Source organism: Capricornis sumatraensis, chromosome 2, assembly GCF_032405125.1.
Source record: "Capricornis sumatraensis isolate serow.1 chromosome 2, serow.2, whole genome shotgun sequence".
Taxonomy (NCBI): Eukaryota; Metazoa; Chordata; class Mammalia; order Artiodactyla; family Bovidae; genus Capricornis; species Capricornis sumatraensis.
This window is the reverse complement of record NC_091070.1, coordinates 136,218,085-136,233,112: the sequence shown is the minus strand read 5'-3', so window position 1 is coordinate 136,233,112 and position 15,028 is coordinate 136,218,085. Positions and strand designations below refer to the sequence as shown.

The 15,028-nt window shown below is 39.4% G+C and overlaps 1 protein-coding gene across 2 annotated transcripts in view; it reads right to left on the bottom strand.

The window, feature by feature from the left end:
* LOC138074573 (mitochondrial adenyl nucleotide antiporter SLC25A24) overlaps window positions 1–15,028 on the bottom strand; it is a 58,430-nt gene that overhangs the window by 8,539 nt on the left and 34,863 nt on the right. For both annotated transcript variants that reach the window (XM_068966749.1, XM_068966750.1), the window contains exons 7-8: window positions 12,488–12,595; window positions 10,887–11,054 (exon numbers count right to left, since the gene is read on the bottom strand). In XM_068966749.1, coding sequence (XP_068822850.1) covers window positions 10,887–11,054; window positions 12,488–12,595 — 276 coding nt within the window. The remainder of the gene's footprint in view (window positions 1–10,886; window positions 11,055–12,487; window positions 12,596–15,028) is intronic.

The following is a 15,028-nucleotide window of genomic DNA, read 5'->3' as shown; positions in this document are numbered from 1 at the left end:
AAAAAAACTTCTGAATGCTGGCGGAGGACACTAGACATCCAGAAAGGCAGCCCATTCTCTTCAAAAGGAGGTAGGACAAAATATAAAAGATAAAGTGAAAGTGACATCGCTCAATCATGTCTGACTCTTTGGGACCCCATGGACACAAGGCTCCTCCATCCATGGGATTTTCTAGGCAAGAGTACTGGAGTGGGTTGCCATTTCCTTCTCCAGGGAATCTTCCCGACCCAGGGATTGAACCCAGGTTTCCTGCACTGGAGACAGATGCTTTACTGTCTGAGCCACCAGGGAAGTCCATAAAAGATAAGAAGAGAGACAAAAGAGTTAGGGACAGAGACCTGACCTGGGGAGGGAGTTGTGAAGGAGGAGAAGTTTCCAAACACCAGGAAACCCTCTCACTGGTGGGTCTGTGGGGAATTTTGGAATCTCAGAGGGCAACATAAATGGGAAGAAAAAAAAAAAAGCCACAGGTTTTTTTGTGTACCTAACCACAACTCCCAGCAGAGAAGTAGCTCAGACGCTCACATTCACCAGCAGCAAATGGGGGCTGAACAGGGAGGCGCGGGCTGTACTGCTTAGGGTAAGGACCAGGCCTGAATGCCCTGAGGACAATCTGAGGGAGCTAATGTGAGATAGCAACCCAAACTGTGGGATAGCCAGAAAGAGAGAGAAAAGAGAGAAAGAGAGAATTTTCCCATGAAAAGCTCTAACCTAAGGCACTGCCGGACCAGCTCACAGAACAAAGAACTGAGTGAATATCAGAGGACAGCTAGCCAGGTGCAGACCAGCCCATCCCACGCTGGAGGCAGAGAGGCAGGCAGGTGACACCCAGAGCCAGAAGGCGAGGGGCAATCTCAGCCCCAGGGACAGCATCCTCTACCAAACTGTGATCAGGCCCCCAGTTGCTAACCAAGTCTTCCTGGGATCCTGGATGGTTGATATCTGCCAGGAGGGCCACAGCCAGAGATCAGCTCCCCAGAGGAGACACACAGCACACCTGAGATGATGCCCCCACTGCACACCCAAGAAACCAAGCGGCTGGGACTGGGGAGGTGATAAGATGCACCCCCCACCTGGGGAGAGTGTGCTCGCCAAGCACCTGGTCACCTGAGCTGGTTGCACCTGGGAAGGGCACAAAACTCAGGCCCAACCAAGTCTGTGCCTTTGTGGAGTACCCAAGAACCTGAACCTGAGCGGCTTAGACCTGGGAAGTGCACGCAACCCACGGCCTGCTTTAGACAGTTCCCCTGCAGAGCAACCTGGAACCTGAGCAGTGTAGACTGGGAAAGCACACACACCATGAGCAGGGGCCAACCCAGTGTGACCCAGACACTGAGAGCACTCCTCACACATGCCAGTGATATTTGTTTGCAGTATTTCTCCCTCCCAACAGCACGACTGAACAAGTGAGCCTACATAGTGACCACCTTCACCACCTTGTGTCAGGGTGAAAATCAGACACTGTAGAGACTTGCAAACAGAGGAAGCCAAAATAAACAAAGAGGGAACCGCTTTGGAAGTGACAGGTGCAACAGATTAAAACTCTGTAGTTAGCACCGACTATACTGGAAAGGGCCTATAGACCTGGAGAAGAAATATAACCTGGAACAAGGAACTATCTGAAACTGAACTGACCCCACACTGCCCTCAACAGCTCCAGAGAAATTCCTAGATATATTTTATTGTTATCATTAAAAACTTTTTTTTTAATTTTTAAGATCATTATTACTCCTTTAATTTTCACTTTTATAACCTACTATTACCTTGCAAAAAAAGACCCTATTTTAAAGCAAATTTCATTTTTAATAATTTTTGTGATTTTGCTTTGTTTTTTTAATATTGTATTTTTGAGAGTCTAACCTCTACTCTAGATTTTTAATCATTGCTTTTTGGTATTGGTTATCAATTTTGTACCTTTAAGAATCCAGTCTTCAGTACCCATTTTTACTTAGGAGTGTGATTACTGGCTTAATTGGCCTCTCCCCCTTTTGACTCTGTTTTCTCCCCCAGGTCATCTCTATCTCCTCCCTCCCTCTTCTCTTCTCTACCCAACTCTATGAATCTCTTTGGGTATTCTGGGCTGTGGAGAACACTTAGAAAACTGCTTATGGGCTAGATCTGTCTCTCTCCTTTTGATTCCCCCTCTTCTCCTCCTGGCCACCTCTATCTCCTTCCTCCTTCTTCTCTTCTGTACGTAACTCTGTGAACCTCTCTGAGTGTTCTAGACTGTGGAGAACACATAGGGAATTGATTAATGACTAGCTTGCTGTCTCCCCTTTTGATTCCCCCTCTTCTCCTTCAGATCACCTCTATCTCCCTTCTTCCTCTTCTCTTCTCCATGTAACTCTGTGAACCTTTCTGGGTGTACCTCACTGTGGAGAATTTTTTCTCAATTAACCTAGATGTTTTATCATCAGTGCATTATGGATAGAGAAGTCTTGAGGCTACTGTAAGAATAAGATTGAAAACCAAAGCCTGGAGGCTTAAATCCAAAGCTTTAGAATACCAGAAAACTCCTGACTCCAGGGAACATTAATTGACAAGAACTCATCCAAAAGCCTCCATACCTACATTGAAACCAAGCTCCACCCAAGAGCCAAGTTTCAGAGCAAGACATACCAAGCTAATTCTGCAATAATGCAGGAACATAACCCTAAGCATTAAAATACAGGGGGCCAAAAGTCACACCGAACCCACAGACACCTCAAAACTCACCACTGGACACTTCATTGCACTCCAGAGAAAAGTGATCCAGCTCCACCCACCAGAACACTGACTCAAGCTTCCCTAACCAGGAAACCTTGAAAAGCCACTCGTCCTACCCCACCCACAGGGAGGAACCTCCACAATAAAGAGGAACCACAAACTTCCAGCATTCAGAAAGGCCACCCCAAACACAGCAATCTGAACAAGATGAAAGGGCAGAGAAATATTCAGCAGGTAAGAGAACAGATAAATGCCCATCAAACCAAACAAAAGAGGAGGAGATAGGGAGTTTAAATGTAAAAATATTCAGAATAATGATAGTAAAAATGACCCAAAATCTTGAAAACAAAATGGATTTACAGATAAATAGTCTGGAGACAAGAATTGAGAAGATGCAAGAAATGTTTAAAAAGGACCTAGAAGTAATAAAAAAAGAGTCAATCAATAATGAATAATGCAATAAATGAGGTCAAAAACACTCTGGAGGGGACCAACAGTAGAATAACAGAGGTAGAAGATAGGATAAGTGAGGTGGAAGATAGAATGGTGGAAATAAATGAAGCAGAGAGGAAAAAAGAATTAAAAGAAATGAGGACAACCTCAGAGACCTCTGGGACAATGTTAAATGCCTCAACATGTGAATCATAGGAGTCCCAGAAGACAAAAAGAAAGGCCATGAGAAAATACTTGAGGAGGTAATAGTTGAAAACTTCCCTAAAATGGGGAAGGAAATAGCCACCCAAGTCCAAGAAACCCAGAGAGTCCCAAATAGGATAAACTCTAGGCAAAACACCCCAAGATATGTATTAATCAAATTAACAAAGAACAAATATTAAAAGCAGCAAGGGAAAAACAGCAAATAACACACAAGAGGATTCCCATAAGGATAACAGCTGATCTTTCAGTAGAAATTCTTCAGGCCAGAAGGAAATGGCATGACATACTTAAAGTGATGAAAGAGAAAAACCTACAACCCAGATTACTGTACCCAGCAAGGATCTCATTCAAATATGAAGGAGAAATCAAAAGCTTTACAGACAAGCAAAAGCTGAGAGAATTCAGCACAACTAAGCCAGCTCTTCAACAAATGGTAAAGGATCTTCTCTAGACAGGAAACACAGAAAAGGTGTATAAAATCAAACCCCAAATAACAAAGTAAATGGCAATGGGATCACAGTTATCAATAATTACCTTAAATGTAAATGGGTTGAATGCTCCAACCAAAAGAAAAAGACTGGCTGAATGAATACAAAAACAAGACGCCTATATATGCTGTCTACAAGAGACCCACCTCAAACCTAGGGACACATACAGACTGAAAGTGAAGGGCTGGAAAAACATATTTCATGAAAATGGAGACCAAAAGAAAGCAGGATTAGCAATACTCAGATAAAATAAACTTTGAAATAAAGGCTGTGACAGGAGACAAAGAAAGATCAATCCAAGAAAAGGATACAACAATTATAAATATGTAAGCACCCAACATAGAAGCACTGCAATATGTAAGGCAAATGCTAACAAGCATGAAAGGGGAAATTAACAATAACACAATAATAGTGGGAGACTTTAACACCCCACTCACACCTATGGATACATCAACTAAACAGAAAATTAACAAGGAAACAAACTTTACACGATACAATGAACCAGTTAGACCTAATTGATATCTATAGGCCATTTCACCCCCAAACAATGAATTTGACGTTTTTCTCAAGTGCACACAGAACCTTCTCCAGGGTAGATCACATCCTGGGCCATAAATCTAGCCTTGGTAAATTCAAAAAAACTGAAATAATTCCAGGCATTTTTTCTGATCACAATGCTGTAAGATTAGATGTCAACTACAAGAAAAAAATTATTAAAAATACAAACATATGGAGGCTAAACAACACCCTTCTGAAAAACCAACAAATCACAGAAGAAATCAAAATATGCATAGAAATGAATGAAAATGAAAACACAACAACCCAAAACCTATAGGATTTAGTAAAAGCAGTGCTAAGGGGAAGGTTCATAGCAATACAAGCTTACCTTAAGAAACAAGAGAAAAACCAAATAAATAGCCTAACTCTACACTAAAGCAACTATAAAAGGAAGAAATGAAGAACCCCAGGGTTAACAGAAGGAAAGAAATCATAAAAATTAGAGCAGAAATAAATGAAAAAGAAACAAAGGAGACCATAGCAAAAATCAACAAAGTTAAAAGCTGGTTCTTTGAGAAGATAAATAAAAGAGACAAACCATTAGCCAGACTCATCAAGAAACAAAGGGAGAAGAATCAAATCAACAAAATTAGAAATGAAAACGCAGAAATCACAACAGACAACACAGAAATACAAAGGAATATAAAAGACTACTATCAGCAACTATATGTCAATAAAATGGACAACTTGGAAGAAATGGACAAATTCTTAGAAAAGTATAACTTTCCAAAACTGAACCAGGAAGAAACAGAAAATTTTAACAGACCCGTCACAAGCATAGAAATTGAAACTAATCAGAAATCTTCCAGCAAACAAAGCTCAGGACCAGATGGCTTCATAGCTGAATTCTACCAAAAATTTAGAGAAGAGCTAACACCTATCCTACTCAAACTCTTCCAGAAAATTGCAGAGGAAGGTAAACTTCCAAACTCATTCTATGAGGCCACCATCACCCTAATACCAAAACCTTGCAAAGATGCCACAAAAAAAGAAAACTACAGGCCAATATCACTGGTGAACACAGATGCAAAAATCCTTAACAAAATTCTAGCAAACAGAATCCAACAACATATTAAAAAGATCAGACATCATGACCAAGTGAGCTTTATCCCAGGGATGCAAGGATTCTTTAATATCCACAAATGAATCAATGTAATACACCACATTAACAAACTGAAAGATAAAAACCATGTGAGTATCTCAATAGATGCAGAGAAAGCCTTTGACAAAATTCAACATCCATTTATGATAAAAACCCTCCAGAAAGCAGGCACAGAAGGAACATACCTCAACATAATAAAAGCCATATATGATAAACCCACAGGAAACATGATCCTCAATGGTAAAAAATAGAAAGCATTTCCCCTAAAATCAGGAACAAGACAAGGGTGCCCACTCTCACCACTACTATTCAACATAGTTTTGGAAGTTTTTGCCACAGCAATCAGAGAAGAAAAAGAAATAAAAGGAATCCAGACTGGAAAAGAAGCAAAACTCTCACTGTTTGCAGATGACATGATCCTCCACATGGCAAACCCTACCAAAACTCCACCAGAAAATTACTAGAGCTAATCAGTGAATATAGCAAAGTTGCAGGGTATAAAAGTAACACACAGAAATCCCTTGTATTCCTATACACTAACAATGAAAAAACAGAAAGAAAAATTAAGGAAACAATTCCATTCACCATTGCAACGAAAAGAATAAAACACCCAGGAATAAATCTACCTAAAGAAACAAAAGATCTATATATAGAAAACTATAAAACACTGATGAAAGAAATCAAAGAGGACAGAAATAGATGGAGAAATATACCATGTTCATGGATTGGAAGAATCAATATAGTGAAAATGAATATACTACCCAAAGAAATTTATAGATTCAATGCAATCCCTATCAAGCTATCAATGGTATTTTTCACAGAACTAGAACAAATAATTTAACATTTGTATGGAAATACAAAAAACCTCGAAAAGCCAAATCAATCTTGAGAAAGAAGAATGGAACTGGAAGAATCAACCTGCCTGACTTCAGACTATACTACAAAGCTACAGTCATCAAAACAGTATGGTACTGGCACAAAGACAGAAATATAGAACAATGGAACAAAAAATAGAAAGCCCAGAGATAAATCCACACACCTATGGACATCTTATCTTTGACAAAGGAGCCAAGAATATACAATGGAGAAAAGACAATCTCTTTAACAAGTGGTGCTGGGAAAACTGGTCAACCACTTGTAAAAGAATGAAACTAGAACACTTTCTAACACCATACACAAAAATGAACTCAAAATGGATTAAAGATCTAAATGTAAGACCAGAAACTATTAAACTCTTAGAGGAAAACATAGGCAAAACACTCTCTGATATAAATCACAGCAGGATCCTCTATGAGCACCTCCCAGAGTAAGGGCAGTAAAAGCAAAAATAAACAAATGGGACCTAATTAAACTTAAAAGCTTTTTCACAATGAGGGAAACTATAAGCAAGGTGAAAAGACAGCCTTCAGAACGGAGAAAATAATAGCAAACGAGCAACTGACAACAAATTAATCTCAAAAATATACAAGCAAATCCTATGCTCACTTCCAGAAAGATAAACGACCCAATCAAAAAATGGGCCAAGGAACTAAACAGACATTTCTCCAAAGAAGACATACAGATGGCTAACAAGCACATGAAAAGATGCTCAACATCACTCATTATCAGAGAAATGCAAATCAAAACCACAATGAGGTACCATCTCATGCCAGTCAGAATGGCTGCTCTCAAAAAGTCTACAAACAATAAATGCTGGAGAAGGTGCGGAGAAAAAGGAACCCTTTTACACTGTTGGTGAGAATGCAAACTAGTACAGCCACTATGGAGAACAGTGTGGAAATTCCTTAAAAAACTGGAAATAGAACTGCCATATGACCCAGCAATCCTACTGCTGGGCATACACACTCAGGAAACCATAATTGAAAGAGACACGTGTACCCCAATGTTCATCACAGCACTATTTACAATAGCCAGGACACAGAAGCAACCTAGAAGTCCATCAGCAGACAAATGGATAAGAAAGCTGTGGTACATATTACAATGGAATATTACTCAGACATTAAAAAGAATGCATTTGAATCAGTTCTGATGAAGTGGGTGAAACTGGAGACTATTATACAGAGTGAAGTAAGTCAGAAAGAAAAACACCAATACAGTATACTAACACATATATATGGAATTTAGAAAGATGGTAACAATGACCCTATATGTGAGACAGCAAAAGAGACACAGATGTAAAGAACAGTCTTTTGGACTCTGTGGGAGAAGGCAAGGGTGAGATGATTTGAAAGAATAGCATTGAAACATGTATATTATCATATGTGAAACAGACTGCCAGTCCAGGTTTGATGCATGAAACAGGGTGCTCAGGGCTGGTGCACTGGGATGACCCTGAGGGATGGGATGGGGAGGGAGGTGGGAGGGGGTTCAGGATGGGGGACACATGTACACCCATGGCTGATTCATGTCAATGTATGGCCAAATGCACCACAATATTGTAAAGTAACTAGCCTTCAATCAAAATAAATTAATTAATTTAAAAAATAAAGTCCACCAGCCTAAAATAAATAAATAAAACATCTTGAGCTGACCAAACACTTTTAGTTGCCCAGCCTCTTTATTCATTGCTCAAAGCTCAAAGACAAGATCCTTTAGAGTAGAAAGAAGACATCTTTATGGCTCCAGAACCTGAGAAGTGGAGTTTATTGTCTCCTGCTTTAGGACATTCTAATTATCAGCTTCCCCTTTTCTACCTCATGTTCAAGAGCAGAGAAATGCATTAGGATTGCTTACCCAAAGGCACAGAAGTCAACACCAATCCCTTGGCTATGACACTCAACAGTTGGACCTGTGGCCAGAGGTCTGCCTCCATGCATAACAGCTATTTCAGAAGCAGCAGCCCTTACAACATAACTGAGGAAATGGTTACAGTCTCTCCACTTATATATCTATGTTCCCCCATGCAACAGGAGGCTTGCTCAATTCTCATCACACTCAATACCTTTCTGCAAGCTGTCTTACCCCATATGAAGTATCATTACTAACTTGTGACATAACCCTTTCCTGCTACAACAAGCTCAACCTTGCAACTCTTCTCCCTTTACATAGTGGCAAAACTACTCATTACTGTCTGATCCTAACTGGTCAGTTATTAACCCTTAGCAGTGACTTACAACTTCCTTATGAGTCACCAAATCTGCCCAAGAGTCATTTCCTGAATATCTCCCTGTTGCTCAAATGTGGTCTAACCCTATGACACTGACTCTCTGAAATAAGCACTGGAGATTAAAAATTCTCCGCAACAAGGAACATGATTTTATGGCACAGGTCCATCCCAGAGATATGGGACAAAGTAAACCTCTAAATTGTTTGGCAATGCTTTTAGAGAATGATCTTGATCCAAAGGGCGATATGTGAAATAAAATGGCATCATTTATGCCAAGGGGTTTTAAAATGAAGCCAAAAGGCCATTCAAGAGTTAGACCTTATGTACGTCTCACCAGGTAGAACCATGAACTTAAGAACTGGGCCACACCACAGATAGTCCAAGGACTCTGCAAGAACACTGACAACTTGTCACAGTAATGAATTCTTATCTCCCTCCAGTGACAGCCTTAGCCATCAATCATGTTTAGCTAACTAAATTCTGCCTTCAGCTCCCTCTAAAATTCTTTGTAATGAAAACCTCCCTTCTTTGCCATTAAAAACCCCTTTTACTCCCTAGCAGGCAATGTTGATATTGCTACCCAAATCTGGGTGCACTGAATTGCAATTCTTTGATCCCAAATAAATGATTTGTGTTTGATTATTTCCTGCTAGGTTTCTTCAGGCTGGCAAGTACAAAGAATAAATCTGTGCTACTCACACATCAGTCTCTTGGCTTTATCAAAATGAAATTTTTACAAACCAAAGAAAATATGCCATTTTTGCTTATTATCTCTCTCCTTAAAAGCCGTAGTATCATCTTCCAAGCTGAACAACTACATCTGTAATAATTTTTTTAAAGTATAACTAATTTACAATGTTGTGTTACTTCAGGTATACAGCAAAGTGATTCAGTTATACAGTCTTTTTTTTCAGATTCTTTTCCATTATAGGTTATTACAAGACATCGAATATAGTTTCCTGTGTTATACAGTAGCTCAGTGGTAAAGAATTCACCTGCCAATGCAGGAGGCACAGGTTTAATCCCTGGATTGGGAAGATTTCCTGGAGAAGGAAGTGGCAACCCATTCCAGTGTTCTTGCCTGGGAAATCCCATGGGTAGAGGAGCCTGGCAGGCTAAAGTCCACTGGGTCGCAAACAGTCAGACACTACTTAGCAACTAAACAAAACAAGGTCCATCCATCTTGCTGCAAATGACATTATTTCATTTTTTATGGCTGAGTTTCCACTGTGTATAAATACATATTCTTTATCCATTCATCTGTCAATGGACCTTAGGTAGCTTGCTTGTCTTGGCTAAATAGTGCTGATATGAACACTGAGGTGCATGTATCTTTTCATATTAAAGTTTTCTCTGGATACACACCCAGGAATGGAACTGCAGAAGCATATGGTAGCTGTATTTTTAGGTTTTTTTAAGGAACTTTCATACTGTTTTCCATAATGGTTGTACCAACTAACATTCCTACCAACAATGTACAAGAATTCCCTTTTTTCCACACTGCGTCCAGCATTTGTTATTTTTAGACTTTTTAATGATGGCCAACTGACTGCTGTGAGGTGATGCTTCACTGTAGCTTTGATCAGCACTTTCCCGATAATTAGTGATATTGAGCATATTTTCATGTGCCTGTTGGCCATCTATATGTCTTCTTGGGAGAATCGTTTGTTTAAGCCTTTTGCTGATTTTGTGATTGGGTTGTTTCTTGATATTAAGCTGTTTGTGAATTTTGGAAGTTAACCCCTCACTGGTAGCACTGTTTGCAAATATTCTATCCTAGTCTACATGCAGTCTTTTCATGTTGTTTACGGCTTCCTTTGTTGTGCAAAAGCTTTTTAAGTTTAATTAGGTTTCATTTGTTTATTTTTGTTTTTATTTCCTTTACTCTAGGAGATGGGTCCAAAAAAATATTTCTGTGATTTATGTTGAAGATTTGTTCTGCCTATGTTTTCCTCTAGGAGTTTTATGGTATCCAGCCTTAGCACTTTAATCTATTTTTATTTTATTTTTGTATATGGTATTAGAGAATTAAACAACTATATCTGAATATGAGTCTATTATCTTCATTAATAAAAATAATTAACAGGGAAATCTAACACAAAAGATCACAGGCATATGGGGTCTCAGAAAGATCAAAGAATACACCCTTGAATCTACTTTCGTTTACAAACTGTTTCCTGACAGACATGTACTTCTCTATATAGTCAAATTCTAACAATGAGAACTACTTAACTATATTGTTGGATTCAAAAGATTGCTACAAACTCACCTCATATACAGCAAGATCTATACCTGCATAAGGTATGATGCCTAATAAATTGGGAACATAACCTTTGTAAAAAGCTCCCATGCCTTCATATTTCAAAATCTTCTTGGCACAATCAAACATTCCAGAGTATTGTCCAGTTTTGCCTACAGCCAGCCTGGTTTTCAGAACCTGGTTATGAAAGAATATAACAAATATTATTATTAACACATCATAGAATTTGAAAGAAGTAATTTTACAGAGAACAAATACCTAGCATATACTGTCACTCAAATGACTGTCCAATTTGTTGATGTGTAAGAAACTCTTACACAGTATATCTCTTGAGGGTCTAAGCTCAGAGTCCAGAAGATGCTTTAATTGTAAAAAGAATCTGAATTAGGGCAGTGGCAGAGGAAACAGAAGGTAATCTATTGATATCTTAACAAAACTGTGACAAATTAGATATGGAGGGTGGGGGAAGGATGACTCAAGAGTTTCTAGCATGGAACTCAGGATGTGACCAGCAGGATAGAGGGAAGGTGATGTTATTAACTGAGGTGGAGGATGTAAGAGGAAGCTTAGATATTAATCAGGATATCTTTTGAGGGGTATGTGGAGTAATATGAACAATAATATTAAGATGCTTGAAAGGAAAGCTATATTAACATACATACCATAAAGATGAAAATTAAAGGTATTTCTTAGGTCTTTTCAGTTATTAAAAAACCCTTTGTCATATCAATAAAGATATCTACATCTATAATATTATTTTTACCCTAAAGGAGGAGTTGGTGAACTTTTTCTATAAAGTGAATATTTTAGTTTCTGTAGGACTAAAATACCAGGTCTCTTTTGCAAATTCTTTGGTTTTGTATTGTGTGGTTTTGTTTTTTAAACCACCTTTGAAAGGTAAAAATGCAAAAACAAAAAAAAAAGGCTGTACAAAATAGTTCACAGATCCATGGTTTGCTAATCTATGCTCTAATGGAAGGATGTCCAGTTAGGATTACCATCACCTAATCTAATTCTAAGGTTCCATTATAAAATTTATGGTATAGAAACGCTTTAGAGAGAATTGGGTGTTCTAATTCTTATTAACACTATTGCAACCAGCCTTCAAGATAAAGCCCAACTCTCCCAGCCTCCTGGTATTTATACCATGTGTATCCCCTTCCACAGTCTATCAGGGGCAGTCTGTGCAACCTACAAAGTAGAGCAGATGTGACCAAAGAGTGCAATTTCCATCTTGGGTGTTCTCTTTAATAACTGATTTGGAAAAAAATACAGCTACCATGTTATGAGGATACACAAGCATCCTATGGAGAGGCCCATGCAATAAGGAAAAGATATCTTCAACCAATAGCTATGGAGTCCTGGCAATACACACAGGAATAAACTTAAGAGGAAGTCCATCCCCCATTGATACCTGCAGGGACTGCAGCCTTGGCTGACACCCTGACTGCAGGTTGTGAGAAATCCTGAACCAGAGGCCAGATTACTGACCCACAGAAACTGTGAGATGATAAATATGTTTTAAACTATTAATTTTGGGATACCTATTATGCAGCAATAGATAAAAATACAAACACCACTAATACAATAGACTTCATAATAGTACTTACCTCCATAGGATAAATAAAAGTCTGTGCAGTTGCTCCAGCCATGGAACCAGATACAAATCTCTCAAAGGTTCCTATTTTCTGTCCATCCTCAGTAAGCAACTTCTTGTACTGTATAAATGAAGTTTTAAATGTGCATATTAATATTTGCTATAGAATGAACTGTGTTCTTCCCCCATTTCTCCCTCCCACCCGCCCCCCACCCCAGATTCATATTTTGAAACTGCATTAACCTCCAATGCATGATATCTGGAGATGGGGCCTTTGGGAGAAATTATGGTCTGATCATGAGACTGGGCCCTCATGACAGGGTTAGTGTTCTAAGAGACATCAGAGTTCTCTTTACCTTTCTCCCACATACATGTTCAATCTCATCCTCCTTCCCTCCCCTTCGCTTTTCTCTGCCTCTTCCTTTCTCTCTATCTCCCCCCTCACCCAACATGCATGCACCAAGGAAAGGCCATGGGAACAGATAGTGAAAGGGTGGCCATCTGCAAGCCAAAATGACAGCTCTCACCAGAAACCAAAGCACCTTGATGACAGATTCCCCAGCTCTAGAACCATGAGAAATAAACTTCCATTCTTTAAACCACCCAGCGTATGGTGCTCTGTTATGGCAGCCCAAGCTAAGACAATACCAAAATACAAATCAGCTCCTAGAAAGCAATCAATTGACAATGTGATGTTTCTCAAAATGCACACACTGCATTAACAGTATCTAACAGAAAAGCAAGGCTTGAATGCTAATAGACTCATTTACTGGAGAGGGATTTTCAAGTTAGAATTCCACAAAACACAGATGGTCCACAGAGGTGACCCTGTAGCTCCTTTGCTGAAACAGAATCACAGCATTCTTCTCCAGATGCACAGGTTAATAAAGTGCTCACAGCTTTTAGATACTGTCCCCATGGTTTTCACCAGTACAAATAAACAAACACATAATAAAACAACTTAGAAAAACAGTTTTTGTAGATAATACATATGATTACACTAACAAAACAACCCCAGACCCCTTGGCCCACCAGTACTAAAGCAAGTGACAAGGCTGATCTGGCCACAGCTGGAAGTCTGGCACAAGTGCAGCCAAAGTACCGATGGGGCAGGATGTTAATATCATGGGCTCCAAAGGCAGGCAGACCTGAAATGGAACCCCAGAACTATATGGCTCTGAGTAAGTTCACAAACATACCCAAACTGCAGGTGCCTCATCTGTGACAACAAGACCTATACCAAACGGGCTTGATGAAAGAGTTATTAGGTAATACACATAACACAGTTAGCACAGTGCTGGGCAAATGCTCAATAAATGTTGTTGTTGTTATTATTATTATCATTATCATCTGTATACAGCTTGGCGAGAAAACCTCTGCTCAAATTAGACTGTGGTTAGAAGCCAAGCAAATCAGATTCTTTCTCCTAGAATTGTGACATGGGTCTATAAGTGTAATTAGGCACTGATATCAGAGGGAGAAATGGACAAAGTGACAAAGAAGCAGACACATGGAGAAGGGACAGGTCAGCGAGGTTCCACTTCTGCACTTCCTAAGGCTCCTCCCCTTAATGCCCCAGGCATCCCCACAGCGACCCCTACCCCCACCCCCACCTGGCTTTCCTGAGCCAGCCAGAGTTCAATTTCTTAAAATCAGAAGAACTTAGTGCAAAATTACAGGAATACTTTGTCCTAATAAAGTTGTGCTTCTCTGCTCATAATGAAAATTGAATACAATTTCAAAAAGTTCCCCAAATGGCAGATATCTGTCTCCCCCAAAAGTCAATGTTTCTATGGGCTCTATTTCTTGAACTACATCATAATGTTAATAACCAAAACTCCTCTTCTGCATAGGCCCTATTAATTTTCCTGTATGTTAGATCATCACAATCATTAAATACAATTTATCGAAAGCCATCCTGCATGTGAATAGGAACCTTGAAGACATATCTTTTACATACTGTACCCCAACCCAAAGCACCCATCAAAAGTACTCAGTAAATACTTAGTGACTGGTAGAAAATAAACATTTTAAGAGTATGGGTTTGGGACTTTTGCACCCCAAAACATACCATGCACAAAGGGAAGAGCTGAGGACAGAGATACAGGGTTAGGCAAAGTGACAAGGGCTTAACCCTGTGTCACCCAAGCTTAGTTTCTACCCCAGGGATGTGGTGTCAGGTGAAAGAGGCTTTAAGAGGCTTGCTCAAGGCCACAGAATTTGACTTTTTCAAAGGAGGTTTAGATGGGCTCTCAAAGGCATTGAAAACCTTTTCAGGATTTCAATTTCTTTCCTTTCTTTCTTCCAGTTTGTTTTTCTTTCCATCCACCCCATCCATGTCAACTCTCTCTCCATTTGTCAGAATATCTATTTCAACCTTCTCCATTCCATTCTCCTCCAGCTTCCAGTACCACTTCCTCCCTTATTCTAAAAAGAAAGGTCCTTTCTTGGGAACTCAAGGAAGAACAAAGAGGCCAACAGGCAAGGATATCTTGGTATTTCTGTCCACTTCCCACAAATCACCCACATTCACTTCTTCCTAAGCTGACATGAC